At 41.5% G+C, this 27,630-nt stretch overlaps 1 protein-coding gene across 1 annotated transcript in view; it reads left to right on the top strand.

Moving 5' to 3' along the window:
- ABTB1 (ankyrin repeat and BTB domain containing 1) overlaps positions 1-27,265 on the top strand; it is a 36,639-nt gene extending 9,374 nt beyond the window's left edge. The window contains exons 6-12 of the mRNA XM_033141055.1: positions 18-63; positions 1,718-1,834; positions 10,637-10,752; positions 14,689-14,787; positions 15,529-15,696; positions 21,497-21,697; positions 23,699-27,265. Coding sequence (XP_032996946.1) covers positions 18-63; positions 1,718-1,834; positions 10,637-10,752; positions 14,689-14,787; positions 15,529-15,696; positions 21,497-21,697; positions 23,699-23,905 — 954 coding nt within the window. The 3' untranslated portion in view covers positions 23,906-27,265. The remainder of the gene's footprint in view (positions 1-17; positions 64-1,717; positions 1,835-10,636; positions 10,753-14,688; positions 14,788-15,528; positions 15,697-21,496; positions 21,698-23,698) is intronic.
- Positions 27,266-27,630: the final 365 nt, after the last annotated feature.

The following is a 27,630-nucleotide window of genomic DNA, read 5'->3' as shown; positions in this document are numbered from 1 at the left end:
TTTCATTCGTTATATAGATCAACCCAGCTGCCTTTGGTTCCCTTCTCCAGTACCTCTATACAGGTAAATGTGGGCATGTGCTGCATTGTAGTGTTTACAATTGCTGCATTTGGATTCAGAATAACATCTTGCATATATCTATATACTTTGCATAATTATTTCAAAACTCAGCTTGTCAGAAATGGCTGGGGTGACGTACTTTTTCTCTCTCTCTTGCAAGGACTATACTGATGGAAGGCATTAGATACTGGGGCATAGAATAACAGCATTGATGGAGAGGCATGGAGCTGCACAAGTTGTGTTGGACCTTGCTAGAGTGAGATTATGGGGGGTTCAGGTTCTTTGCTCTACCATTGTGTTTTTGCTTTGGGGTTAGCCACTCACCCACCCAAGCAACAGTATTTTATTGCCTGAAAATGTTGTCTCCCACCACCCAGCTGATGGCTTTGTTTGTTTGTTTTGCAAGTGCTGTATCAAATGCAATAAGGGCACTGGCATTGCTAGTCATGAGTGACACAACTTTGTGTCTGGGCATATTCCTGGCATGCTGCACTGTTCTAGTTACTTTTAAGTCTAAAAGCGCTATGGCATTAATCCTCTTTATTTCAGCAATAGTTACTTGAAACTTTAAGGCTTGTTTGGGAATAAAGACACTTGTTTGGGAATAAGTCTTTCTTGAATTCAGTGAGACTTACTCTAGAGTAGACGTGCAAAGGATTCTGCTGTCTAGAAGATTTGTTTGCTAACATGTTTTTCTACCTCCATTTGCATATGCCAATAGGGTTCCTCCCAATTCCAGAGCACAACTCTGGGTTGGAGCTACCAAAGAAATAGCAAAGAATAAAATTTGTCTTATTTTTGTTTGTTTTTAGTGAACAAAGGTCCTTATCCTTCACTAGACAATGGCCATACGTTTCTGGATATTTGTGCACAGGAATATGTATGAATTTGGCTGTTGAAGTTGCTCCTCTTTTTGCTTTTATAAGACAGGAGTACCTTGAACTACAGAAGGATACGGAAAGTGACACATGCATCTTTATTTAACATGTGGGACACGTGGATTAAACCTATAGAAGGGATTCTGGATTAGCCTTCTATACATTTGCTCATTGCTTTGGGCAAATGTATGTGGGAAAGTGGCATACCAATTGAAATAATAGCTACATTATTGTAGTTATCAGAATTGATAAACTTGTATGTAACATTTCTTGGCTTTGTCATATGTAGACATGTGCATCCATATTTTATTTATTTGGATGATGGTCAACCAAGTTGTGTATCCATAGTCTATTTGTTTACTTAGGGCGGCATGCATCTCTGTCATATTCTTTGTAGACTCATTGCAATTAATGGTCTCAAGTCCATTGACTTTAATAGGCCTATACCGGTATCGCTAACATTGGATGTCACCCTTACTACAATTTTATACTGCTAATCCATTCAAGGTGGTTTGCAGTCTAAAATAATAAAGATGCAAAAGGTAAAAAAAAAATAAGAATATCTGAAAAGCATCATACATTAAGGCTCAAAAGAAGTTGCTGTACTAGTTGTACAAGTGATGTTCTCAAAAATATAAATGCAATCCTTCCTTAAGTCACAGGGGGGTGCTGAAACATAAATTGCAGCTGTGGATGTAAGGATGAATTTTACATGTTGGTGACTAAATAATAGGGAGAATTGAAAGGGTCATTGGCTTTCTTTTCTTTTCTTTTGCCAGGCCGTTTAGACCTAGATGTAGAATATGTGAGCGACTGCAAAAGATTGGCAAAACAATGTCGGCTCCAGGATCTCATCGAAGACTTGGAAACCAAGTGTAAAAAGGTGCACGAATTTGGTAAGGTCCAGATTGCTCAGACTGGCACTTTATATAAGAAAGTGGAAATCTGCCTTTTTTTTCTGAACAGCTTATATTAATTAGCTAAATATTCTAGTAACAACTTGTTTCTGTTCCGCTCTTCTCCTGAAGTGCTCAAAACAATCACAATACACCATGCAGATAAGCAATTAACAATATGAAATATTCTTTAACATGGTATTATTATTATTTTCTTTCCATTTCTATACTGCTTTATAATTTAAAGAAAAAATTATCAAAGTGGTTTACAACAGATTAAAACATCAAATAAAACAATCCAGAATAAAGCATAAATGAAGAGAGTCAACGAAATATCAAGTATACATTCAAAGCAATGTAATTAACAGGAAACTAAAATATTATCTTAAAGATTTCAAAATGAAATATTACAAAATAATTCAACTACAGAATACACATTTAGTGCAGTGAAGTTAACAAAAAAATTATAGAATATATGAATATTTGGAAGGGATTCAAGGGTCATCTAGTCCAACCCCCTGCGATACCAGAATCTCAGCTAAAGCATCCGTGACAGATGGCCATCCAACCTCTGCTTAAAACCTCCAAGGAAGGAGAGTCCACAACCTCCCAAGGGAGACTGTTCCACATTTCAAAACTTAAACATTTCAAAAGAAAACATTACTATAGGAAGTCAAATATAATATGCATATTTAAAACTGCATAATTAGCTAGAGAATAAAATATAAAATACAATTACCGGTATATGCTTAGAACATACCTGCTGCTATTGCTGCCAGTCCTGCCCATGGTGGTTGGCAGGTGTGAAAGCTCAGGCTTGATGACTTATACTAAGAGACAGCCAAGATGGTCTCTGGCCTTTTCAGCAGCCCTAGCTTTTGTAGCTGGAGTCAGTCTTCCCTGCCCTCCCAGGCCAGGTGGGAAAAGGCCTGCAAGGCAGGGAGCAGGTCTTCCAGGATTTGCAGCCAAGATGGATCTCCAAGTTGGTAAAATCAGTCAAGAGCAAGATCTAAAATTACACAGTGAAAGCCCAACCAAACAAAAATGTCTTGAAACACATAGTGAAAAGATTTCCTGATTGAGGTATTCTAGATTTGTAGCACCCACAGAAAATGTCCTGCCTTCTGTAAGTTACCCAGTGAATATTTTTAAGTGGTACAGCGAAAAGGGACTTCCAAGTTGATTTTAAAGCCCATGCTGGCTACAAAGTAATTGTTCTTAATAGTTATTTGGTCTTAGGCCATCTAGGATCGTCTTCAATGTCCCACATTGTCACGGGGCTGTCAGAAAGAGGCCTGGAGCAGAGGGAGGGGGCAGAGTGGAGCGATGAAGGGACTGTGGAAAGCAGTAGGCTGGAACAAGGAGAGAGGGAAGAGAAAGGGTTAAGGGAAGACAGACAGTCAGGTGGAGTAGCTCAGGAACGGATGGGATGGAGATGTGACCGGATGGAGAGGTGGTGACCGCACCCTCTGCAACAGAACGGAGGGAGTGGAAAAGAAGGGAGCAGTGTAAGTGTGTTGCCTTACTCAGACTGCTCTGCTGGAGGCGGTCCCATAAGTCTGTACTGCTGGCAACTGAGAGTGAGGGGTCGGATGCATGAGAACTGAGCTCTGTTTTTGTACATATGTAAATAATAAAGACTACTTGGACACAGCCAGCCTGGCAAGTGCATTGACTTGTGGGAGTCTTCTACACAACCCTGACACACATGCTGTACTGCAGAGGTCTATCTGGGAAGTAATCAAAGCGTAAATAACAGGCCAAGTCTGTTGTTTTTAGAAACTGTGTAGGTCTTGCACTAGCACGGGCAAGGTCTTCAGGCTTCTTGGATGTAGGCGTAGTGACTAAGGAGAGCTAAGGTGATTCATGTGCCCTTGATTTGGTGACAAAGTTCTGTCTCCATTGTACATCAAGTTACTGTGCTTTTAGCATAAGCCTTTGCAGCATTCTTGTTTTCTAGAAAGAGTTGTGATATGTCATAACAGGGACACATGGGTATGGTCCAGCAATCTGCTACTTGAATATTACCTGCCTAAGGACCATTTCCATGATCTGGAATATAAATACTTGGAATAATAAGCAACTCACTTGTAAATGGCTTAGGTATCCATCTTTGTAGTGCTATATTCCGAAATGGTACATTATTTGACATGGCCATGGTTTTAAATGTATTTTATTGCTGTAACCCAGCCTGGGATCATGAATTGAGGAAGAACAGACTAGAAATCAACCTTAAATATTTAGTGGGGCTCCGGGCCATTTCTAAACTGGATGATATAGGTTGCAGAAAATGAGGCAAGCAAAAAGTACGTCTCTAAACCAGATATGATTAATCTTGAATTGGATACTTGAAGAGCTCCCTCCCAGGCTTAAATACAATATATAGGTTGCTTGTTTGTTTTGTAACATTAACTGTTTAGATATCAAACAATAATATATTGCAGTAATGCATGATAGATGCAGATAGATATTTCACAGAACACCCTGTATGTTTTCTGCAAGTGTGTTAAAAATAGTAGAATTTCATATCCCATGTGCATAGTTTAATAAAAACCATGCTCTCATCACCTTAAATAGATAATGAATAACTAATTTAGCTATATTTGTGTTAATGCTTGATTATATTTCAACATCTCTAATTACATAGTTTTTCAGTTCTTTTATTTGAGGTTAAGCTGATTGATGCTAATACTGTAAACTCTTATTCCCAGAAATGCATAGTTATGATTTCTTCACGGATGGAAAAAGTCTGGTGGTTAACACAAGTTGCTTTGCTGCCTTGGTTGTGTGCTAAGACTACCACCTGGTGTTATCCCTGACACACACACACACACACACACACACACACACCAAGGTCCATTGCACCAGTGGAAGTTGCTTTCTCTCTTGGACACTTTGAAAGGCTGAGTCTGTTGTTTGTTTCACAGCACTCATACTAGACATCAGAATTTAAATAGTTGGCCGGGCAGATCATAAATTTACACTTCTTTAGGATTATTTTGTACTCTGCTTCTCACCATTTGTGAGAAACCCTTAAGTGATGAAAGGAACAGTTTAGCTTGCTTCTATATGCTGCTGTCTTCAAAACTGAAGGTGCTAGAGCATCCTTTATTGACAATCCCCTCTTGACATCATCTTCTGCCACTGCTGCCATTAGTACTGGTAAAACTTAAGCTTTGACCCTGCCATGTTGCAAAAACTACAAAATATACTATACTCCATTCAGCTTCCCACTTTTCCCACTGGGGAAGAAGGAAGCATTTGGACTGTTGTCCTAGAGGCACAAGTCCCTTGCTTTCATGCGTCTGGACTCTGGACCATTGTTGGTGCTAAATGAATGTTAATTGTTGCTTCTGTCTTGTCAATTTTCTTGACACTTTATAGATGTGAGTTGATCTTACTGACACTGCTGTCACAAAAAGCTGTTTACTTTTGACTGACCATGCTCACATTTGTATTACATCTGTTCCGAAATCTTAATTAGTGCAATATTGCTGTCATAGATTGAAAGATGCAGCCCATCATAGTGGTCCATTTCCCAGAAACTTGTGATAAAGTGCTTTACCAAAACACATGACACAAATTGGTCTTTTAAAAACTCTCTATGCCATAGACAACACATCTGGAGGGGGGCGGTCTTGAGAGGAAGAGGCTGCCTCGCTCAGCTGTTCTGTTCTTCAGCTTGCACTTCATCTGTGTTATCTAAGCACTTCAAGCAGAAAATTGCTATCTTCTAAATGAGCTAGAAACTTCAAACAAATGCATCTCCATATACAGCCCTCTGACAATGTTCTTTTTCCTCTTCCAGAAAAGACAGTCTTGCTGCTTCTTAGTGTCTCCTGGATAGGAAATATAGGCTGACTCAGTCCTCTTTGAAAGAAAATTGTATATGCTTTTGGCTTCGGAGTTTAAATTGGCACCAGACTGCCAGTTTCCCTTTGGAACGGTTCTGTGAATGTACCTGAAACAGATTCTACAAGTTAAAACTACAATAAACAAATTGCATGCACCCACCAAGTAGGGGAGAAATCTGTTCCCAATACACACACACACACACAAACATAAACACACACAGGCAGGCGGGCATGCTAGGTAATCTGTTAAATTGATGACTGAAAAGGTGCTGAGCCTTACTTGGTTCGCGTTGAGCCTGTTACCATTGCAAAACATAAGGAGAGGATGTTAACTTCCATTTGTAAAGGAACCAGACTTGCCACTAGGCACACAGGCATTCATTTCAGTCTCTTTGCATCCGTCTTAAGAACATGCTTCGTCAGGCCAATAGTCCATCTAGCACTACAGCATACTTTCCACAGTGGTCAGCCAGATTTTATTATTTATACCCTGCTGATCTGGCTGGGTTCCCCCAGCCACTCTGGGTGGCTCCCAACAGAATATTAAAAACCCACTAAAACATTAAACATTAAAAACTTCCCTAAACAGGGCTGCCTTCAATGGGAATTAACATCCTATAGAAACTAGAGCCCCTTGATTTTCCCTTCCATTCTTGCAAAATTAAGTTAATTCATAGTCAGATGTATCCCCCAAGAACTTCAGGCAGTTTACTCAGTTTAGACTCAGTTTAGAAGTGGACATGGGATCATACTTGGCAGTATTTGCTAAATACAAATGATCCCAGTACAGTATGTGTTTTACCATTAAACACATGTTGCTTGAGTGTCCACACTCTTCAGCTGCTTTCCAATTTTTAATGCTCATCCAGACACTTCATAGAATCATCTGTAGTCTCAAAACATCTGGAGGGCCGAGTTTGCCTATGCCTGATCTAGTGACTCTGTGCCAGCAGATCTAATCTATCTCCCTTCCTCTTCTGTCTTCTACCATAACGTAATCCTGATGTAGCTCCTCACAATTAACAAAGGAGGGGCAGGGAATTGCCATTTCCTGAGATTCCTGTTGAGAAGTTGATACTCTCTCATGTGAAGGAAAGAGTGAGAAAGAAACAGTCTTTCCTCCTATCCACCACCTTCATATGTTGGAGAAAAGTTTCAAGTGCCAAAAGGTATAATTTCACTATCTGCTGACAGTAATGGTGTATCTGTTGAAAGGCATTATATTGCCTGTTTAGAATCACAATTCTGAGGCATATACAACTCGTTAATTTGGGGCAGGAGGGTTGGGAAGAAAGATATTGTACTGTGGCAGTATTCTTTCACCCACCACTCAGTGTTGTGGTATGATGACATCCCTGTGTAATCTGCAAAATGTCAAGAGCGGCAATTTCTTATGGCAATGTGAGTCACCTGAGATTTGGAGACAAGTTTCATTGAGTCACGCTTACTTAGCCAGCTCAGGAGTAACCTCCTTTTCTTGCTGAACTCCCAAGTGTAAACCAATGAAGACGTTTTGTATATTGCTAACTAGTTTATCATAGCGAAAAAACAGAAAGACAATCACGGGATGTAATAACCAAGGAAAAAAGTGTAAAATACTCAGCCGTGACTAATCCCTAAAACGAGGTAAAGGTATAGTAAAGATATAACCCAAAACTTAACTGAAAACAACTCCAAAAAATGGGGTGAGGGCCCCTAAACAACTAAGTGGAATTAGACAAAAATATATATATACTACTCAAATGAAAACCCTCAGAACTAAAACCCTAACGAGTTGCTGGCTCTTCCTCGTTTCACTGGATAAGAGTCCGTTTCCTCAGAGGGAAATTGATAATAGAAACTCAGAAAGTTACAAAGGTCAAACCAAAAGAATAAACCAAAAGAATAAGAATAAAGAGCAGTAAGGGAAGAATCCTCCCAAACTATTTCATGTTATTTAAACCCAGGTTAGCTAACCTAAACAATTCTGATAAAGAAACTCATTACTTGAAAACGAAGCCGCACGGGCTCCTGTGACAAGATGCTAAAAGAACATGATTGAGACTGTTTATCATGGCATGAGTTTTCAGCTCTTGGTTACAAAACCTCTTTCCACGATAAACCACTTAATACCAAAGGTGCTGAAATAGCAGTTTTGTTCATATTATTATAAACAAGTTCTCTGTATTAACAAAAGATATAAATAACATTCCCTAAAATAAAGACCATGTGAGCTGGGTGTAGGAGGAGGAGACACATAACACTGTGTAATAATCACAAGCTGAAATCAATATGGCATCATAAATACATACTACTTGTTAATGATTTAGTATTGATCACAGCAGCTTGCTTTACTGTACCAAGCTATTCAGGTGCTCCTTCTTCATACAGCAAGGCTTTGGAGACTAATAATATGTAGGCAGCACTTAAAGTAAGGAGCTATGGTATATATGTGTACATGCCAACAAGTGCCCAGACATGCACTAAATGACCACTTCTTCATCAACAGTTATTGATGTATATTCCCTTACTTTAATTCTTATGTAATATGAACAACAAGGAAATGTTCATAGATGATGAACACAGATGATGGCTGTGTTAAAATGAACAAGGAAAAAGCAGTCAGGAGCCTCATACTTGTATGCTCCCTTCCCTCTCTCATAGCAAAGAGGTGGATTTAAGCAGAGCTTAGTTTCACTTTCCACAAAACATGGCTTGCTGTTATGAGCTAGAGATTGTTCTTTAAAACAAGCTCTGGTTAGTCTTTAAAACAAGCCAGCTTCAAACCATGGTTTATGAAACTACAGTTGTGTTATACTATGGTTTCCAGTTCATACACAACAGCAAAATTATGGTTTAAAGCAAATTCTGGTTAGTTTAAGCAAGCCAGTTTCATTAACTGTATAGTTTGAAGTTGGCTTGTTTCGAAACTAACCAGAGCTTGTTTTAAACCATTATTTCTCATTCATTCATTCATATTGCCAAGTCAGGTTCCCTAGAAAGGGAAACTAAATTCTGATGAAACTCATTCTCCAAACCATGCAGGAAAAGTGAGAAGGCAAGGGTAGGGGAATGTCTGAGCGTCCCAATAGATCCTTCCTGCTCTTGGATTTTATGCTGACCCATGCTTTAGTTTTGTGTTCAAATTGGGCCATTATTTCCATATTTGTGAGACAGGCTTCCTTTAGGACATTCAGGTACAGGGCAGGTACAGGCTCCATTCTGATCTCTCCCAACATAGATTTTGTGGTGTATTTCTCCCCCACCCCTTTGGACCATTACATCAAGTGCCAACTTGTTTTCATGCAGTGCAGTGAAGTGGCTCAGTGCTCATACAGTAAAGCAATCCTTTCTTTCCTAAGAGTATTTGATCCCCTCAGCATTTATGAAGGCCCATCCAACCCTAAGCCACCCAGAGTTTGGGAATGAGCAGCACCACTTGACATTTTTTTATTTTATTTGTTGTCCTTATGCTAGGAGGGTGTTCAAGTATTCTTTCCCCTTTCTGAAGAAAAGCTCACTATAGTAGTAATCCTACTTGGCATTTACATAGCCTTTTTGAGAATTTAGGGCACTCTTGTTTTACATTCCTTCTGCAGTCCTTGGAACAACCCCGAAAAGTGGGTCAGTGTGAGCCACTGCACTACAGAGCTGAAGGCAGTGGCTTTTTCAAGGCCCCCATAGTGAGGGCTGACGTAAAATTGTAGCCAGAGTTTTTACAACTTGCATGTTTAACCAGTGCACACCAATGTTTTGTTGTGGTTTTACTATGTAGGAGAGAGATTGGGAGTGAACAGTGTCCTTCCCAAAAATCATGCTAAATGATGATAAGCTGCCTGATTTCTCTCTCTCTGCTCCCTGTAGATATTGGATCCCTAGCATAGATAGAGGAATTCTGTTTAAAGGCTTATTCCAGAAATGACTAAGTGGTTGCATGGCAATTACCAGGTCAGATGTGTTACAGTGTTTTTCTCTGAAACTATTTTCACATGTCCATGAACAGCCCCAAAGAGGTCACTGTGGAACAGGGATACGAGGAACCTGAGGGCTTCCAGGCGTTGTTGGACTTCATCTCCCATAATCCCTGACTATTTGACATGCTGGTTGAGCTGATGGGAGCTGCAGTCCAGCAACATCTGGAGGGCAGCCATTGACTCTCCCACTTCCGATCTGGAAGCAGTTTCATATTCATTAACCATATCAAGATGTGTCATTTAATACCAGCATCTTCATGGGGGTGTGAATGCTGCTGAAGAGAACTGTTCTTGTTTGTCTGCCTACCACATGTAATCTGTTTAATGTACGAATGTGTGATGGGTGATATCAATAGAGTTTGCCATTTTTTAAATGCACATGTCCAGTTGAATCGCTACATGCTGTTGGGCACTGATTAACCCCCCTCCCCCGATCTTTAGCTGTGGTATTGGTGGTGTGTGCATTGGTGCCTGATCACAGATATTAATTTGGCAGAGCATGTGCATACTCTGTGGTCTTGTGGGGAAGATGTCTATGTAGGGAAGATGGCAAATAAGAACTTCCCTTTGGCTCTCAAGATGCCTTTTCGGCCAACTAGTAGGCATGATTCCCCCCTCCCCTCCCCCCCCCCAGCAGTGTAGTCATGAATCTAAATCTCAAAATGCATGCAAATCTCTTACAAAGGAAAGCCTACTGCTCTGTGAAAGCAGTAACGGAAGCAGTCATGAGCATGAGTTTTGTGGGGGGAAATTCTACTTGTTTTTCTGTAGCCAGAGCTTTTCAAAGAAGGAGGAAAACATAATGCTTAGCAGTCTCTTCCATAATTTTTTTTAATGCTTCATTTATTTGCCTAACATTTGCATATAAGAGGTGTGGGTCATCCTTGAATTTTAAAAATATCCCCAGATAACTTTATCCATCACATTCCCAAGAGGATGTCCCATACAGTCTTCAGGATTCTATACTTTGGAATTATTTTTTTTGCCTCTTCCAGTTTCTTCCAAGCCAGGGACCTGTGTGAAGGTGCTGACGATTGAGCCCCCAGGTAACTCACGGCTACAGGAAGACCTGGCTCTGCTAGCAGACTGCGCCCTGCCAGCCGAACTCAGGGTAGGAAGTATATGTTTTTCCCTCCCTCTTCTTGCAGGGTTCTTCCAGTTAAGCCCCCAGGAGTCCTGCACTTCTGCATTTTTGTTCTGCCTTGCTCTCTTTAGATTGTGCAACAGCCACTCTGCTAGTGTTGAACGTTGACAGCTCCTGCTTCCATGGTGTCAGGGCACCAATCTTGCTGGATTCCCTTACATCTACTTCTTTCAGCTCCCTCTCAGGCATCCACGTTGCTGTGTGAAAGAGGAGATAGTTGCGCGGAATATCTGCATGGGAGCTTCCATGCTCCTCTGTACTTTCGGCACATAACTGAAAGTGTGTGAGAGAGGTTCCCCTAACAACAACAACAACAACAACAACAACAACAACAATAATAAAGACCGGGGTGGTCTGCCTTGCTATGTCTGGGCTATTCCACTCTCTTACAGCCTGTTATTCTCCTATATTTGGTAGTGTGAAAGGGAGGTGGCAAATGCCATGCCTTGTTTGGTCCTGAAGCAGCCATTTGCCTTCTTCGCTCTTCTTTGTGAGTCTCTCCATGAAGGAATACTCTCGATTTGGCCTGTTCCATTGTTGGTCTTCTGTAAGAGTGTGGCTAAACTATCCTGACTATCTCAACTTTCAGGAGCACCTATGACCAGAACATGAAGTGTGGTGACATATAAGCTGGTCATTACCGGTAATTAATAGCACTGCTCAGATCATTTTATTGTAGAAGTCCTCAACTTTTGGTCAAAAGGTGTTATTTTCATGGGAAAGTGTTTCTGGCCTCTAATGATATGAAAACAGTGAGGTGGGGGAAATAAGGGTGTGCTGCATGTATCTTTATCTTCTGGTTCTACTTGCTTTGGTGTTAGGAATGAGATTCTTGGATATTTTGGATTCTGAGTGCCAGATCATCCTGATTTATGGTTCCCTGGTGCAACATGGTTGCTTTTTATGGCTTGGCACTTTGCCCATTGCAACATGGTGCAGGTCATGGAAGCAGGAAGTGCTCTTGTGCTTAGGCTTTCTGTTGCACGTTCTCGAATTTCAGAATGACCCACAGGGAAAATTTTGGACACCCAAATGTAGACATGAGTTGAGTCCAGTGCATAGCTGTCAACCTTCCCTTTTTTTGCGGGAAATTCCCTTATTCCAGCACCGTTTCCTGCTGCTATCCCGGATTGTTAGATATCCCATAAATTTCCCGGATTTCAAAGGAAGCCGCTCCTCTCCCTCCCTGCCGGCCAGGGAGGCTCCTCAGCTGCGTTGCTTGGCTGCGTTGCTCACCAATAAGGAGTCTGAGAATCACTGGGGGGCGGAGCTTACATGCCTTGTGCCGATAAAATCGGCCGCGTTGCCTGGGGACTCACCTTTGCTTCAGCGCTTCCCAGCAGTGTGGTTTCCTTGCTGCTGTATCCCTTTGCCGGGTCGCTGCGCTGTGGGAACCACCGCTTGAGGCTTCGTTTGGCTGCTGGCTGGGCTTTCTGCCTTTGGGCCTTTGGCTTGGAGGGGCTCGGAACGTACCTGTGCTCGGAATCGGATGGATACGTGCCCATGGGGAAAATGCCTGGTTTCTGTTTAAGATTTGTGACAGATAACCCAAGCGTGTCCATTTGCCACTGTGGTGAAGCCCATGAACAGATACCCTATCACTGCATGTGGACTGCACTGATCGATGTTTTAATTCTCAGTTTTTCTGTGTGCATATGTGTGAATTATATGTAGAACCCTTTTTCAAAAAAAATAAATCATTTTACATGGGTTCAGTCCCTTTATTGAATTTGTAACTAAAGTAAACTAATATAAATCTGAACAGTTTATTTAAAACCTCCTGCTTTCCTGTGCTTAAGACAATTCCATGCTATAAATTCACACCAAGGAAAGGGAGCTCTCTTCTACTGGGTTGTCTCTTTGGCACATGCCAAGTTACCTCTGTGCTGCTGCCACTGGCCATAAATGGAGGGAATCTTCTCTACCCCCTCCAAACATTTGCTGGTAGGGAGTGGAAAATGCCAAGCATAGGAAAAAAATTGTCCCTGTTTTTTCCTGCTCCCACCTCAGAAGTATATAGTGAAGCAAACCTGCCCATTTCACTGCTTGTTCTAAAACACATTTTCATTCTTGTTGCCTTGAACAGTTTTGTTTTATCTTCCTGGTTTCAGGACAACTATACATGTAACGCAGCTAATGTAGTTAAATATAGTTAAGGCAAATTGGGACTGCACTGCAGAATCATGGGTTCCCTTCACCTACCCTCTCCCTTTCAGAACCCAAATTCACCTCTTCTCTTCCCTGCCACCTGCCCAAAAGCCGAAGTGCGGTTTGAAACTGGCTTCAGAACCTGGGTCATGCAGAACCCTGGTGAGCCTTAACTATGGTTAATGTCACTTAACAAAACGTTGGTTAATGACGTGACGGTTAATTATGGTTAAGAACTACTGGTAGAATTTGGGCTCCATAAGGGAGGGGGTAAGAAAAGGAACATAGGTTCCTGCACGCTCACCCTCAATGTGGTCAAAAAATTGGTAACGCATCATTACTCTTACTATTTATTAAATTTATATATCACCCTTCACCCAAAGACTACAGGGTGGTCGACAGCATAAAAATACAAAACGAGAACACAAACTACAGAATAAAAAAAAACCAATAACCCCCCCTCCCACAAACAAACATTTTCTCCTGGCACCTGAGGCTCCCTAAGGAGAGCACCCCAAAAGTGGAGAGCCACCACGGAAAAGTCTTGTTCTCATGTTGCCACCCTCTGGACCACTCGCCGAGGGGCCCATGAAGAAGGGCCTCAGATGATGATTGCAGGGTCTGCGTCAGTTCATATAGAGAGGCGGCCCTTGTGCATGTGCGCCTTCCCCCAAATAGTCAACCTCCTGTGATGTTTTTTCCTAAAAAAGACAACAACAGGTAGAATATTCTCTGTTACAGGATTATAGTTGTTTTTAGCACTTTATAAAAAAGAAGTTTGTTTTTCCACTCTTTGCCGAAATATTGAATATCGAAATTTGGCATATTTACCCGCCCAGCTTTCTTTCAGGAGGCTTTGGTACATGCCCAGATTATCATGTTTCCTCAAGATTAGTCATTAATCATTAGTTTTGGTTTGTGCGTTAATCTTCACTGTCTAAAACAACAGGAACAAGAAGACAAAGCTGCTGTTTGTCCCACAATTTTTGTTCAGTGAATAACGTGACAGCAGCTGTGTATATCTGTAATATTTGGGAACGAATCTCCTAAGACTAAATGTAAACATCCCAGTCCTACAGTTCACTTACTATTCTTTAAAAACAAATCTTTGTAATCTCAGTTCTCTGCATTTTACTATGTTAGCCTGATTTGTTTTTCAGACCCCATCGATAGCAAAACGCCATGATGGTCAAATTATACACTGAAATCCCAAAGCCATCTTTTCTCTCCCCAATCCCCGATCTATAGTTATTACAGCTCTACCTATTATGAAAATAGGTATAAATGTGTTTAATTTTCTACTTAAGGACTTGTCATGTGTTAATTTTTATGCCCTTTACTTTATCTCTTAATGTAATAAATCCTGGAATCAGGATGCAGGTTGGCAGAACTAAAGTTCTGCAGATTTAAGAGATTTGGATATTGTAAACTTCTGTATATTCATCTTCTTATCCAAATTATTGTTTACATCCTGCTCTGCAGCTCTTAATGTTTTGAAGTTGTTATTACTGATGGCTTTATTTGCTAGATTCACTGAAATGAAATTTAAAGCTTTTTAAAAAAAAGTAGAGGTGGTTGTCCGAATGCATCCTCAGTCTTACAAAGCTTGGTTAATGCCTTGTGAGAATACTTTAGGATTTATTGCTTAAATATGGAGGAATGTTTCTGTCTGGTGATAGGTATTTATTTTAAAAGGGGTCCTAATACAGAAGGTGTCATAACAAATATTTTCCCCCCCTGTGTGTTTATGTGTAGGTAGGTTTTGGAGAGTTGCCTTTTGACAGCACTGACAACTTTAGCAGCTGTCCTGACGTTTGTTTCCGGGTGGCAGAATACAATTTCTTGTGTCACAAGGTATGTATTCATATTGACTTAATTTACTAGGGCAGCTTTTTTGCTTGCATCTTCCAATTTGGCACATACCAAGGTATATTTCTAAAACCAGACAGATTTGTAAAACTACGTGGGGGGGGGGCAGAGCAGGGATTATAAGGAAGTCCTCAGTGCAATTCATGAGCATGCTGATTGTCTAGTACACAACATATACAACATAATCCCTTGCCTGCCTACTCAGAAGTAAGTCGCACTGAGTTTTGTGGGATTTAGTCCCTGGTACGAACTGTACCACTGTCTCTTGGAGGTGATTGGTATTAAATGTTTCTGCCTGATTGCTTTTCTCAGCCACATGGCTGCAGTGCTATGTGACACCGAGGACGACAATTTCAGAGCCTCCACCTGAAAATGAGAAGCTCACTGCATGCTTTTTCACGTTCCCAGGTCTACTAAATGAGCTAGTGTGAACTGCCAGTACCTGCTATGCTGGGACCAGCAGTCTGAGCACATGTGCAGCTGCATAAGTTGAGAATCGCCTGTATGTTTCTACATGCTTTAAATGTATGGGTTTCTTAAGCTGTATTATATCACTGATTTGTGAGCTGCCTTGGACTCCCTTGGGAGGTAGAGCAGGATGTAAATGTAATAAATAAACCTTAGAAAGCTAGGAGGGTCAATAGAAATCATTCATATCTGGTTGCTCTCCTGGTGTGCAGGGCAATGCTGAGCCAGGGAGATTCCTGCTTTCTTCTCTTCTTGCAGGCATTTTTCTGTGGCCGCAGTGACTATTTCAAAGCACTCCTAGAGGATCACTTCTCTGAAAGCGAGGAGCTGCAGACCCAACCTAGCATCCCTGTAGTTACCCTCCATGACATTTCAGAGGAAATCTTCATCAGGGTCCTCTATTACATCTACAGTGATGACACAGAGGTGAGTTTTCAGTTTTCACCCTTTTTAAGCACAGCCCTTTTCTAGAACGTTGGTTCTAGCAAGGACTTCTGTGATCCTGGGAGAAAAGTGCCAGAATTGCCACTGTGTGGTGGGAACAGAGTATTAAGCTTATTTAATGAAGCCTGTTAACCCGCAAATGTCCCAACCATGGGATAAAAGAACCCTATCTTTTCCTGTGAAATCATAGAATCATAGAGTTGGAAAGGGACCCTGAGGATCATCTAGTCCAACCCCCTGCAATGCAGGAATATGCAGCTGTCCCATATGGAGGCCGAACCTGCAACCATGGTGTTATCAGCACCATGCTGTAGCCAACAGCTATTCAGCTTACCCTGGATCTTTCACTGCATATTAATACATCACCATAAAAAGCCATGCAGCAGTTCCTTGCTGGTTCAGTAAACATTTTCCCCATTTTCTTGCCTTTTCTAGTGGGTCTTACGTCCCTCCCCCCCCAAATGCTTGCATTTTATTTGAGTTTAGACGTGAACTTCTATTTACAAGACTGCAGTGCAGCCATCCGTAAATGACAAGAAACAACCACCATGGATAAAAATATATCCTCTTAAGTCAACATGTCTCTCATACTGACTGGCATGTGGTACATTTTTTCTGATGCCAACTGGGAGCACTCACTCATCTGAGGAATGCTGTGACAGGGCGGTCAATCTGCCACTAGGGGGCAGTGCCAATACACAGTGAATTGGCTAGAGATGCACTGTTTTCTCCTGTTTGTACTGCTGCTTGTCTCATTCAGAACAAAAGGCGTGGTTGCACTTTTCCCAGAAGTCCTAATCTAGATTGAATACTGGAGTGTGTAAATCCTGCATTTGTTGCACAGGACTTGGCATAGGGTGTTTAAGGAATTGTTGAGTGTGTGTTGTGTTTTGAGTAACCAGAGGGTCTGCAAATGTAGGAGATGCAAAACTTCAGGGTGGTGTCCATGCTGTCAAAATGGTTACAGGCATTTGCCTGTCGACCAAAAGTTGACACAGAATTTTTGGTCACTGTGGAGCAAAAGTGTTGCCGCTGTCAACATCAGCAGTCTGTTGTAGTGCTGTCTAAGCAAGTTAGTGGCAAATCTGTGGGAAAATGAACACGGCAGCAGCAACACTCAGCAAGAATGGTTTGGGGGATGAAGCCATCACTGAAAGAAAGGCTTGTCAAATGTCTTGTTAATATCCTGAGAAGTGCATATGCATTTTGGCTGCAGTCTCCCGTCATCTACAGGACTGACAGGTGAAGTGGGAGGTGGTAATCTCATTCCCAAGGAAATTGAATCCCTGTCATGCAGTGAGCAAGCTCCAGCTCACTGCTCTGAGCTCAGAAACGCAGCAAACTGGAAAGCAAGAGCACTTTCAGAACTGAAAAATAGCTGCAGCTTTCCCTCTCCTCCAGCAGAATTATACATTGGCTGACTCTCTCAGAGCTGCCATTTGCTTTGTTTTGTGTGCTGTTCATTTAGAGAGCAGGGCTGGGGGACCAGATGTTTCTGGACCCCATTGGTTGTGCTGGCTGGGACTTGTGGGAGTGTGACTGAAGGCTATAGGTTCCCCACTCCTGCCTTAGAATACTTACATGTTGCACTTGGGTGGGTGGGGGGGAGAAACTGAGAGCTAGTTTCAGCTAGTTGTTGTCAGAGTCTTACCCCTAAATCTCATTGCATCTGGAAGGCATTTCACACTGTAGGGAAACGAGATGCTAAAGGATAGAATGTAGTGAAAGCATACTTTGCTGTGCAGAATACTCTCTGAGACCATGAATCTCTTCCCCCCCCCCCCCCTTGATCTGTTGTCCTGCAGGGCAAGAAGCAAAGCTGCCAACCAAGCCATCTGTCCTTGTTTTCTTTTAGTTAGCTAAGGAACTCTTGAAACAATTATCTTCTTCTTGACACACGCACACACACACACACACAGTCCCTTGCTAGGGAAGTTTCTTTTAAAAATCATGACACTTAGCACAAGCGTTCCTGTTCTTGAGTAATTCCAAAATTTGGGTATGGATTACTACGGAACTTCTTTGCGTTTCAGATGTTATTTTTATTAATTACTTCCCCTTCACCATAACGTCCCAGGGCAGGTCACAACAGTTTAAAACAAAATACTAAAAACAGTTTAAAGCAAATAGGATGGGTCCTACAAATACATATATCAAGTGTCAAAGGTCAGAGGTGCATCTTCATCAGCATATGATGAAAACTGCATAGCGAGGGCACCAGAAACACCACTGTGAGGCGGGTATTCCACAATTTAGCGGCTGACACAGAGAATGCCCTCTCCAGTTCCCCACCCCTTCTGAACTTCTGAAGGCAGTGGAACGACCAAGAGGGCCCAAGAGAGTTTGTAGGAAAGGAGGTGGCATTTCTGATATTTGGGGCCTAAGACATTTGGGGGTTTAAACACTGACATGAGCACCTTGATTTTGGCCTGAAAATGAAGTGGCAACTAATGCAGCTGTTTTAAGACAGGGTTCTACAAGTTCCAAATGCGACCCTAGCCAGTGATGTGGCTGACGCACTTGGGCTAGCTGAAGTTTCCAAGTGGTCTTCAAGGGCAGCTGCTTGTAGAGTGCAATAATCCAGTCTGGAAGTTACCAGAGCATGGAGTACAGTGGCCAACATCTCTGTCACGAAAGTTGGCTGTAGCTGGCAAACCAGTGAGAAACAGCTGGCAAACCAACACCCCTAGCCACCGAGGCACCTGGACCTCTAGGTGATCCAGGTGTAGACCCAACGTAAAGAATTGCTCCTTCCAGGGACATGCAAGCCCATCCAGACCAGTCTCACATATTCACTACTGTAGATTCACTGCTCAGAGGTATGAATCTGTCTCCCTATATACTCCACTTAGAAGTGGGATCTCTTTTTGTTTCTGTATTTTCCCACAGTAATGCCCAGGCTAGTGTTCATGGGAATGCCCTCCAAAAATGTCCAGAAACTTCTGCTGGTTTAAAAACTGGTGTTACATCTGCTCCTTGTAAAAAGGGTATGATAGAAGTGTGAATAGTAATAACGAGGGACAGGGTGTCATGAGCATTTTATGCCACTGCCGAAAGAGCTGTATTGCCTCTTCCTTGGTTACTGGGCTCATTTTTACCTATAAAGTTCAGCACAACCTGGGACTGGGGCATCTGAAGCAACATTCTCCACATGAACTCGCCCAGCAGTGAATTTCCTTGCCTGTCTGAGACCCTTTCCTGGCTGCTCCCTGCCTTCTGAGGTTAGGTGGCTGGAGAGAGATTGCTTTGTCAGGGGTGACACACACATTCTAGGATTACCTCTTGATTTGTTTCTGGCACTTTTTGCTATTATCTCTTAAGCCTTTCTTGCTCTGTTAGGCATTTAATGACACCTGCCTTTCCTTTTTATGCTATCTGCTTCCCCCGGCATGTCTTTGTTTTCAGTGGCTCTTCGTTTTGTGCCATCTGTTGATGTTTTTGTTTCATGGTTGGCCACCTTGAAACAATTCTTTTTTTAAAAGGTACACAAGTTATGTGTACACCATTTTAGGTACACCTAAAATGTGGCCTGTACATCTGTACTCTCCTTAGGTTCACTTCCCTCTGACTTTGGTTTTAGTCCTCCTCTTCCTCCTAAATCAGTTATTTCTTTTTTTTTTTTTTTAAAGACACATCTCTGGTAAATGTTTGCCATGTGAAGAAGTTTGAAAATGCTGTGACTGAGGGGGGACCTGAACAATGCAAACTCTTTATCCTTGGAATAGCAGTAAAATGGGCAAAAGCAATAGACCTGTGTATCAGACATTCATGATTTTCTCCAAACACCTTTTTGAAGAAACAAATAGGGAGATCTTCCCCTCTGAGCCCGGTACAATGTTTAGCTTGTTAACACCAGACTTCATAATACCTACAACAATTGGGGCTGGCTCTGCTTTTAAGCAGAGTGAAGCAACACACTATAGGTGGTAGTGGTAGAGAAGAGATGAGGCCATAGTTTGGTGTCTGAAGGATGCAGAAAGAAAGAAGTGTTTAAGCTGTTCTTCAGGCAGCAGAATGCCCTGGGTTAGCATTGACATAACATAATGAGTTTCCATATTTGTGTATGGCAGTGGAAATAGCAAGGCTCTTGGCTGTAATGGCCAGTTAACTGTGCTGTGCCAGTTTACTGTAGTGTTCTTTACAAAGAAGAATAATTTAGTTTAGTTTCTTCAGTTCTTTTTTTCTAAAGATTTTCTTGGCTTACAAAAGTACATGCCTTGTCTCTTTAGTTTCTTCAGTTCTATGTAACTAAAGTCCAGCAAATCTTTGCAGAGAATCCACTAGAGCATTGCTGCTTTCACTTTCAAACAGCAGCAAAACTACTTGCAATGGCACTCCTAGAATCATGGAATTTTAGAATTGTAAAGCTGGAAGGGACCCTGGGGGTCATCTAGTCCAATCCCCTGTAGTTAAAGAATCTCATGTTGCTGACACATGCTCCCAATTAAATGAACATCAAGGATTTGAACTGACGAGGCAAAGAGGAATGGCAAAGTCAGATTTGTCTTGGTGTTATGTTTCGGGACTGCCTTGTGCTTGGATGAGTGGCTTAAAGTGTCTGGGGGGAAGAAATGTCAAAGCCAGGCAATTCAAACCATAGCAGTGAACTTGCAGTAAATATTAAGAAAAATTGCCTGGGCCTAAATTTTTTGAAAGAGGGTGATCGGTGTACGTGGCATGGGGCTTAGCAGCTTGCAGGGGCCAAGGAGCTAATGGAGGATGGAGGAGAGGAGTATTATCTATTGCACCATTGCACACTGGCTGTGTCCACATGTTTCCTCAAAACAAATCATGAGCTCAGGTTCTACTGACACGACAACAAGCCCAAGACTTGTGGTTTGTTGCTTCCAGTATGGTGTGGCCAAGAGCAGTGAAATAGGAACTTACAGGCATTAAACCATAGTTAACTGGCTTTGTGAAGCATATGAACAAGGTCTCTTAAGTCACTTGCCTTTGATCTTTAAGCAAAACAAGCAGTGGTCCAATTTGAGAGCACTTTTAAAAAATGATCCTGCTGGAAGCATGCATGTCTAAAGACTCTGTTGGTATGGTGCATCTGTACAACTTTCAGAAATGATCCGAGTGGTGTGGTGTAGTGGTAAAGGATTCCTGCTGCATCCAGCTCACAAAATACTCCTTCAGCAAAAGCTCTGTGAATGGCACATCCCAACATAAGGCACACACAGGCATTTGTGGAAATAATTACTAAAGATGACCCAGCACTGGATTTAATGCAGGTGGTTCCCCTGTTCCCCTGCCAAGGCAAGGGGGCGCAAAATGATGATGATGATAATTTAAAAACCTATATTTATACGGGTGCTTACTGAAAAGATCCATTAAAAAAAGCAAGTATACCAAAATGAATTATTGTGAAAATAAGAAATATTTAGATACCCAAGGTATCTTAGAGCATCTTAGTGATGACTTCTGTGCATTGTCAGGATATATCATATGATATCCAGACGGTGCTGCACTTGGTGACTGACCTGAAACTGAAGATTTATCCAGGCCTGAGAATTTTTCAGAAGTGGTGTTGTAAAATATTTTCACTGGTATGGGTTTGAGCTGGCAAAGCTAAGTCTTGTCTGTGAGTATTTGATTTGGTTGTGCTTGCGCCTAGACTTTTAAACTAGTTATGAACTTCAAGTCTTCAGGCAGAATATAAATAAATTGCATTTAATCATATAAATGAGTGTCACTGTTGCAGTCAGATGTGATTTCCAGGTAGGGTTTTAGTTTTGATACCGAGCCCATTTTGATGGATGCCCTTTTGTCACGGCAGCTGTCTCCTGATAATGCCTACGAAGTGCTTTGCGTCGCAGACATGTACCTGTTACCTGGGTTGAAGCGTCTTTGTGGGAGGACTTTGGCCCAGGTTCTCGATGAGGAAAGTGTTGTCAGCATCTGGAAGATCGCAAAACTCTTCCAGCTGACCCGGCTGGAGGACCAGTGCACGGAGTACATGGCAAAGATCATTGAGAAGGTAAGGAGGGGAGTTTTCCCTAGGGATGGGTTGTATGCAGCAGCCAACAAGTAACCAGTGTTCATCTCTCTCAAGGCCTTTTAAGACTGATGTATGTATAGTTGCCCACATTTCTTAAAAACAAGGCATCATGTTCTCTGTAGAAGAGAGTGCCTGTAGAACAGCAAGGGCTGTTTATGTGGAGGACTGTGGATCATCTGCTTGCCTGAACTAGTTGCTTGGTTAGTTTATTTGAAATATGAGGATTTTCAGGTGCAGACGTAACACACGAAAGAGCTCAGTATCCTAAGTAGTCCTAAAATATGGTGGCACGGTTTGCATTTTAGAGAAAGTTCTCATACATATCAACTTTCTGTTGATAGGTATCAACTGTAGCAGATTCAGTCTATTTCTTCTTTGCTTTACTGTTAAATGACTTTACTGTAAGTTTCCATGGAGGAGCATTGGCCTAATAGTACAAGCCATATCTTCTTGTACTGAATCTTGGTTACAAAGATCAGTTTGTCCCACAACCCCACCAGGTTGTACCTTAAGCATTAACTGCTACATGCAGACCTCAGTTATGTGCAGAGTACATACATCCTGCTACTTTAATCCCATATTATATCATGCCGTCTCCCCAAGAAATGCTTAGGCAAGGATTATTTGAAATATCTCCCAACTAAATTGGTGCAGAAATCTAAATTGTGCTTTAACTGGACAGTAATAACATGCATTTATGCCAATGTTTACCCCAGGAGAAGAGCAAGAGTGCTGCCTTCTTTCCATCTCCTCTCCTGCTTGACCAGTTGTAGTATTGACAGTCCCATACTACAGTCCCATGAACACAGGTTCAGTCCTGCCTCTGCTGGGCATTTGGGAGCCTGGGCAATTCACTGATTATTTTTTTTAATGGCTCTAATTCACACACCCACACAAGTTGCAACATTCTTAACAGGCTTTGAGAAAGATGTGAAATTCTTTCTTGACTGTGAAAGCACATTGAAGAAAATGATTTCTTAACAGATCCTCTTATACAAAAGTTCCTCTCCCATTTTTTCCCAGTGAAAACAAGCAGGAAGTGGTTCTTAGTGGGGAGCCCTTTGTTAGCCAAACAAAAATCAGGACTTGCAATTTAACTGCACCGCTGTTAAGAAGGATTCTGTTTTTCCTGCACCTTCGCTGTGCTAGTACCAATAATTTTTTTAGATGAAGAATTTATATTGGAATATAGAGGCATAGGCCTGTGGAACCATGCTTTTTGTAGCCTTTGGTGAGTATCCTACGTCATCAGCCTTTTTTGCTTCTGTGAAAAATTGTTACAAATCCCTGTTCCTGCTTTACAGGGTATGAGAAGCTTTGTTAAATGTCTGAGCACACAAAGGCGTTGGGGTTGGGACAGCTAGTGAATAAGTTGACTAAGCTTGCTTAGATTAAGTGGGTGCTATGTAATGGCTAAAACACCAGTTCTAGAGTGACCTTGTGTTGGGTAACTTTTTGTTTCTGAGGTTAAATGATCAGTAAATGTTCAGTAAATGATGGGATGGAGGGAGCAAGAGGGATGGCTGGTTCCGAACAGAAAGCCTTTACGTAGTAAACATGTTTTTGTTTTGTTTTTAGGTTTCAGATAATTGTACTGCCATTTTTTAATGGCAAAGTTGCATCCCACACCTAGGTCTGCATTTTTTTAAGAGAGATGCTTTTCTTGCTTGCCAGTTCTTCATCAAAATATTGAACTGAATTAGGCCTCCTTATGGAAAAGGTGGTCTCTTTTGTGTGGTGTTACAATAGAGTGATTCTTCTTCCTGCTATTCTGAAATTTAATATTATACTTTCAGTGTGAATCTTTTTTTTTTTTTTTTGGTGACTCATGTCCATATGATGCATAATTGTACACACTGAATCAGAATTTCTTCTGTACTACTACCGCTGTTTAAAATTCCAAATGACATCATTATGCTGGGGAATCTAATGTGCTTATCAGTCTGCCAATTTCCTTCACCGCTTCTCTTTCCAATCCAGCTAGTGGAGTTTGAGGAGTTTGCTGTGGCAGTGAAGGAGAATGCTGAGGCAGTTGAAGAACGGCAGGAGACAGACTCAATCCCTCTTGTTGACGACATCCGTTTCCACATAACCAGCAACGTGCAAACATACAGTGCAATTGAAGAAGCCAATCAGAAATTGGAAGCTCTGGATAATCTTCTGGCCAGCATAGGACTTGAATGCTAATCTGGGACATCACCCTGTGTGACTTCACAGTAGATCAGCTCAGAGTTCCCTCCCATCGTTCCCTGGGTTTTGTAGCTGCTTCCCCCTTTTATGCATAATTTCAGTTTCTAACTTAACATTCTGACAATTGCATACTGATCTACCTTTCTTCTCCTGAGAACCAGGTCCCCGGAAGCAGCTCAGATTTGAAAACATTGTTGCTTGTACATGATAGTGCTGACGGGTGATCTGCAAACCAAATTTAATGAATGTATTAATTGGCATATTGTGAGGCTGCCAGATGTTGCAGGCCAGCGATGCCTAGTGAAAATTGGTGCAGCCTGCAAGAACATTGGCACACAACACCTTCCTGCAAGCAGATTAAATTCAAGGCAGTTGCTGGTTAAGGAATGAATCAGACTGCCTTTCATGATCCATATTTTATAGGATAATTAGGGAGATAGGCACTTTTACTTCTACAGGGCTACAGGAGTGTTGTGCTTGTGCAGTAACATCTGCATTTGCCTGCTGCTTGCCTTGCAGAAATGGCTGTGTTTATTCATCCTGCAGCCTTATCTTCCAGATTTGCACAGTGGGGTCAGAGCAGAACCTTGGCTTTCTAACCCAGATGCCTTATTATTCAGCAAGCTCCTGTTCAATTCAGGTGTCCCATCTGTTTTTTATTCCCCATTTCTGCAGTACTTACTGGAATACAGTAGTACTTTACGAAATTGCGTGGCTTGACTTTTGTCTCGAGTGCAAACACACTTGGCCACCTACTCTTTACATGTTACTTTTGTAGAGGATGCTCAAATGTTGACATTTAGCAGGAACTTTAGTCATGTGTCTGTTCTACTTCAAGCATAGTTGTGACATTTTATAGATATTGTTGGGCTTGGAAGTTTAGTTCAGGTGGTTCGCAAAGTCTTCAAATCCTGGTTTGGAGTATGTGAGTGTATGTGTGGCATGCAGCATTTCCCCCCTTCTCACGGAAGCATAAATTATTGCCCTATTCAGGTAGTGGTATGGGGTGGGGTGGGGTAGAACTGTCATGCAACCATCTCCACCCCCTGACCACCCAGTGCCAACGCACTTGACATCATATTGGCATAGATCCAAATAGCGTGATCAACACGTTGCAAAATTAGGGTCTGTGAATCACATTATTCTGGTATATGCATGTTGGTGTACAGACAAGAAAAGCAGTGTTTCACCACTACTCGAGTGTGTGTAGTGTGTCCTCTCCCCCTGCCCCTCCCTTTAGAAATAGCAGGAGTTGGAGGCAGCTACAATCTGGGCTTGCATAGTGCTCATCCCATCATCACTAAACTAATGAATTGAGTGAAACATCTGCTTATAACAAAGCTTATCAAGGCATGCCCTTTAAGGCTGCCACAAGTTAGTAGGTTTTTTAACACAAACTCCTCTTAAAATCTTCCTAGTAAACGCTACTTTGAGACTTTGGCAATTGGAGAACATTTTGGGAGGAGGTGGGGAAAGGGGTGTGTTGCCTAACATGGAAACTTTCCTAGCTAACATAATGCAGTGGCTCTGTACCACATAACCTTAAGAATTATGTGCTGTATAAATATAAATATGACAAGGAGGCCCACTTTGGATTATCTTGGCTATGTGAGGATGATAATTATATATACAAATACTATTCAGCATGAATACAATTGCATTAGTAGATGCAGTTGCTCTGGCTGATGTAATACTGGGCCTTCAGCTTTCCACTGATAAGTATTCACAATCAAAGTGAGGTCAAGAACTTTTTTTTTCACTTTCCATTGACTGGTGTGAAGTGAGAAACTTACATTGGGTCTTTTCCCATTTTCCTTTCTGGTTTCTTGACTTGAGCAAGATAGATGACATCATATAACCATGTAAGCAGAGTCAGGGCTTACCAGAAGTTACTGCCTGCCACACTGGAGATTCATCTTCCCTTAAATGTTTTGTGATAGAATAGGAAATGGTAGGATGGGGGTGTCCCAGATTCTACACCTGTAGTTCATGTCCCCAGAGAGGTACAGTAGCAGGACTGAGTTTTTGGTGTTCTTGGCTCTGTCTCAAGGCATATATATCATCCATATTCATGTGATGTTATTCCCTTGCAGGCTCTTAAATGAGGCACTTAAACTCTGACTTATTTCAGTCTCTGCTTCGGAATACACAGCCATCCCAGTCTCTAAACAAGTCCCCTTTGAGCCGTCACAAATCTACAGTAAGGGTCCATGCAGTATTTGACAAATGAAACTAACTTGATGTAGAATTTTGACACTTCTGACTCCTGATTTTGTGCCAAGGAAAGAATCTCTTAAAAGAATGGTACTTGTTCAAAATCATGTGGAACAGTTCTGTTATGCAGGGGCAGCAAACTAAAAACCTGGCCAAGATATTATTTTCCCTACTTTTTACCAAAAGTAGGCACAGAAGTTAAGTTTGATGCTGGAGTGTTTGGGACCTGGATTGGCTAGGCTTAATTTCTCTCTGTCATGTTATGGCAACAACTTGGAAGGGCACCTCACAGAATAAAAGGGCATCATATTGAAAGGGACACAACTTTATTATTGAGCTGCTGATTTCATTCTGTTCCGTAGTCTTCCTGTTATCATGAAAAAGGATTCAGTTGGCTATCTGCTGAATTTAGCAAACAAATGAGGTTTAACCTTTTAGAGTTTATGCCAATACAGTACTGAATTATTGGGGCAAAAACAAACCAGAAGCACAGAAAGCTTTTTTTTTAAAGGCACACAAATATTTCTTCTTTCAAGGGTCTGGTAAAGTAAATATGAAATATAATTAGTTAATTGTCAAGAAGCATGGCACCTGGGTGCTTCCGGTGAAATGACTTCCGACTCTTTCTTTTAATTGTAGAGCCAGTGAAAGAGTGTCAGGGTGGCCTTTGTTTTCTTGCCTAGTAACAAAGGTTTGCCCAGACTGTTAAATATGCTGGAGAAATTAAGAATGGATTGCCAGTCTGAATGAGTTTTGTAGCTGCATTTCTGAGTTCAGCTCCTTGGTGAATTGTCCCATCACTCCCAACTAACTGTCTGGTAGTATTTAGATTCTTGCCCTTTGCAAGAGGAAACAGATACTAGGAGCCACACTTACAAGTGAAAAATAGCCTATTTAAATAAAAAAAAATGAAATTAATGGATTTCTAATATTTATTGAACTTGTTTTTCTTGGCTATTGGTTGTAGTTATATTGCAAGACAATTTAAATGTAATTTGTTTCCTTTGTTTACATTGGTTCTGCCCTCTGCTACTTCTTAAAAATAAAGAGAATGTAAAGCTTTTCAGAATGGCAATATAATAATATATTTAAAAGCTTAATATATAAGCATGTGTGCAGCAATAAAGAGTTTATTTCATTAGATCTGGTTTGGCTGTGTGTCATTAATTCATTACATGAATGAGTGCTTAAAGAGGTTTCTTACACGCCCCACCCCCTTCCCAGGCAGAAGCTGTGGTTGTCATGACATGGAACTGTCAAATGCCACACAAATGTTTTTCCACCCTGGCGCCATCTTCAGATTAATATTCTGCTCATGTTATGAGCAAAGAGCTGGGTGCTTAATAGTGGTGACTTGACACCATTTAATTCCATGCTTCTAGTAATGATCCTGGGGTAAACATACTACCTATAGATGGAGTATTTGCATAATTTCATAGTTCCTTCCTGAAATTCTAGTACCTCATGCAGCTCTCCTCCCGTGACTCACAGCCTGTGGTAGCAATCAG

This window comes from Lacerta agilis, chromosome 2 (genome assembly GCF_009819535.1).
Source record: "Lacerta agilis isolate rLacAgi1 chromosome 2, rLacAgi1.pri, whole genome shotgun sequence".
Lineage (NCBI taxonomy): Eukaryota > Metazoa > Chordata > Lepidosauria > Squamata > Lacertidae > Lacerta > Lacerta agilis.
This window is presented reverse-complemented; position numbering and strand designations above follow the sequence as displayed.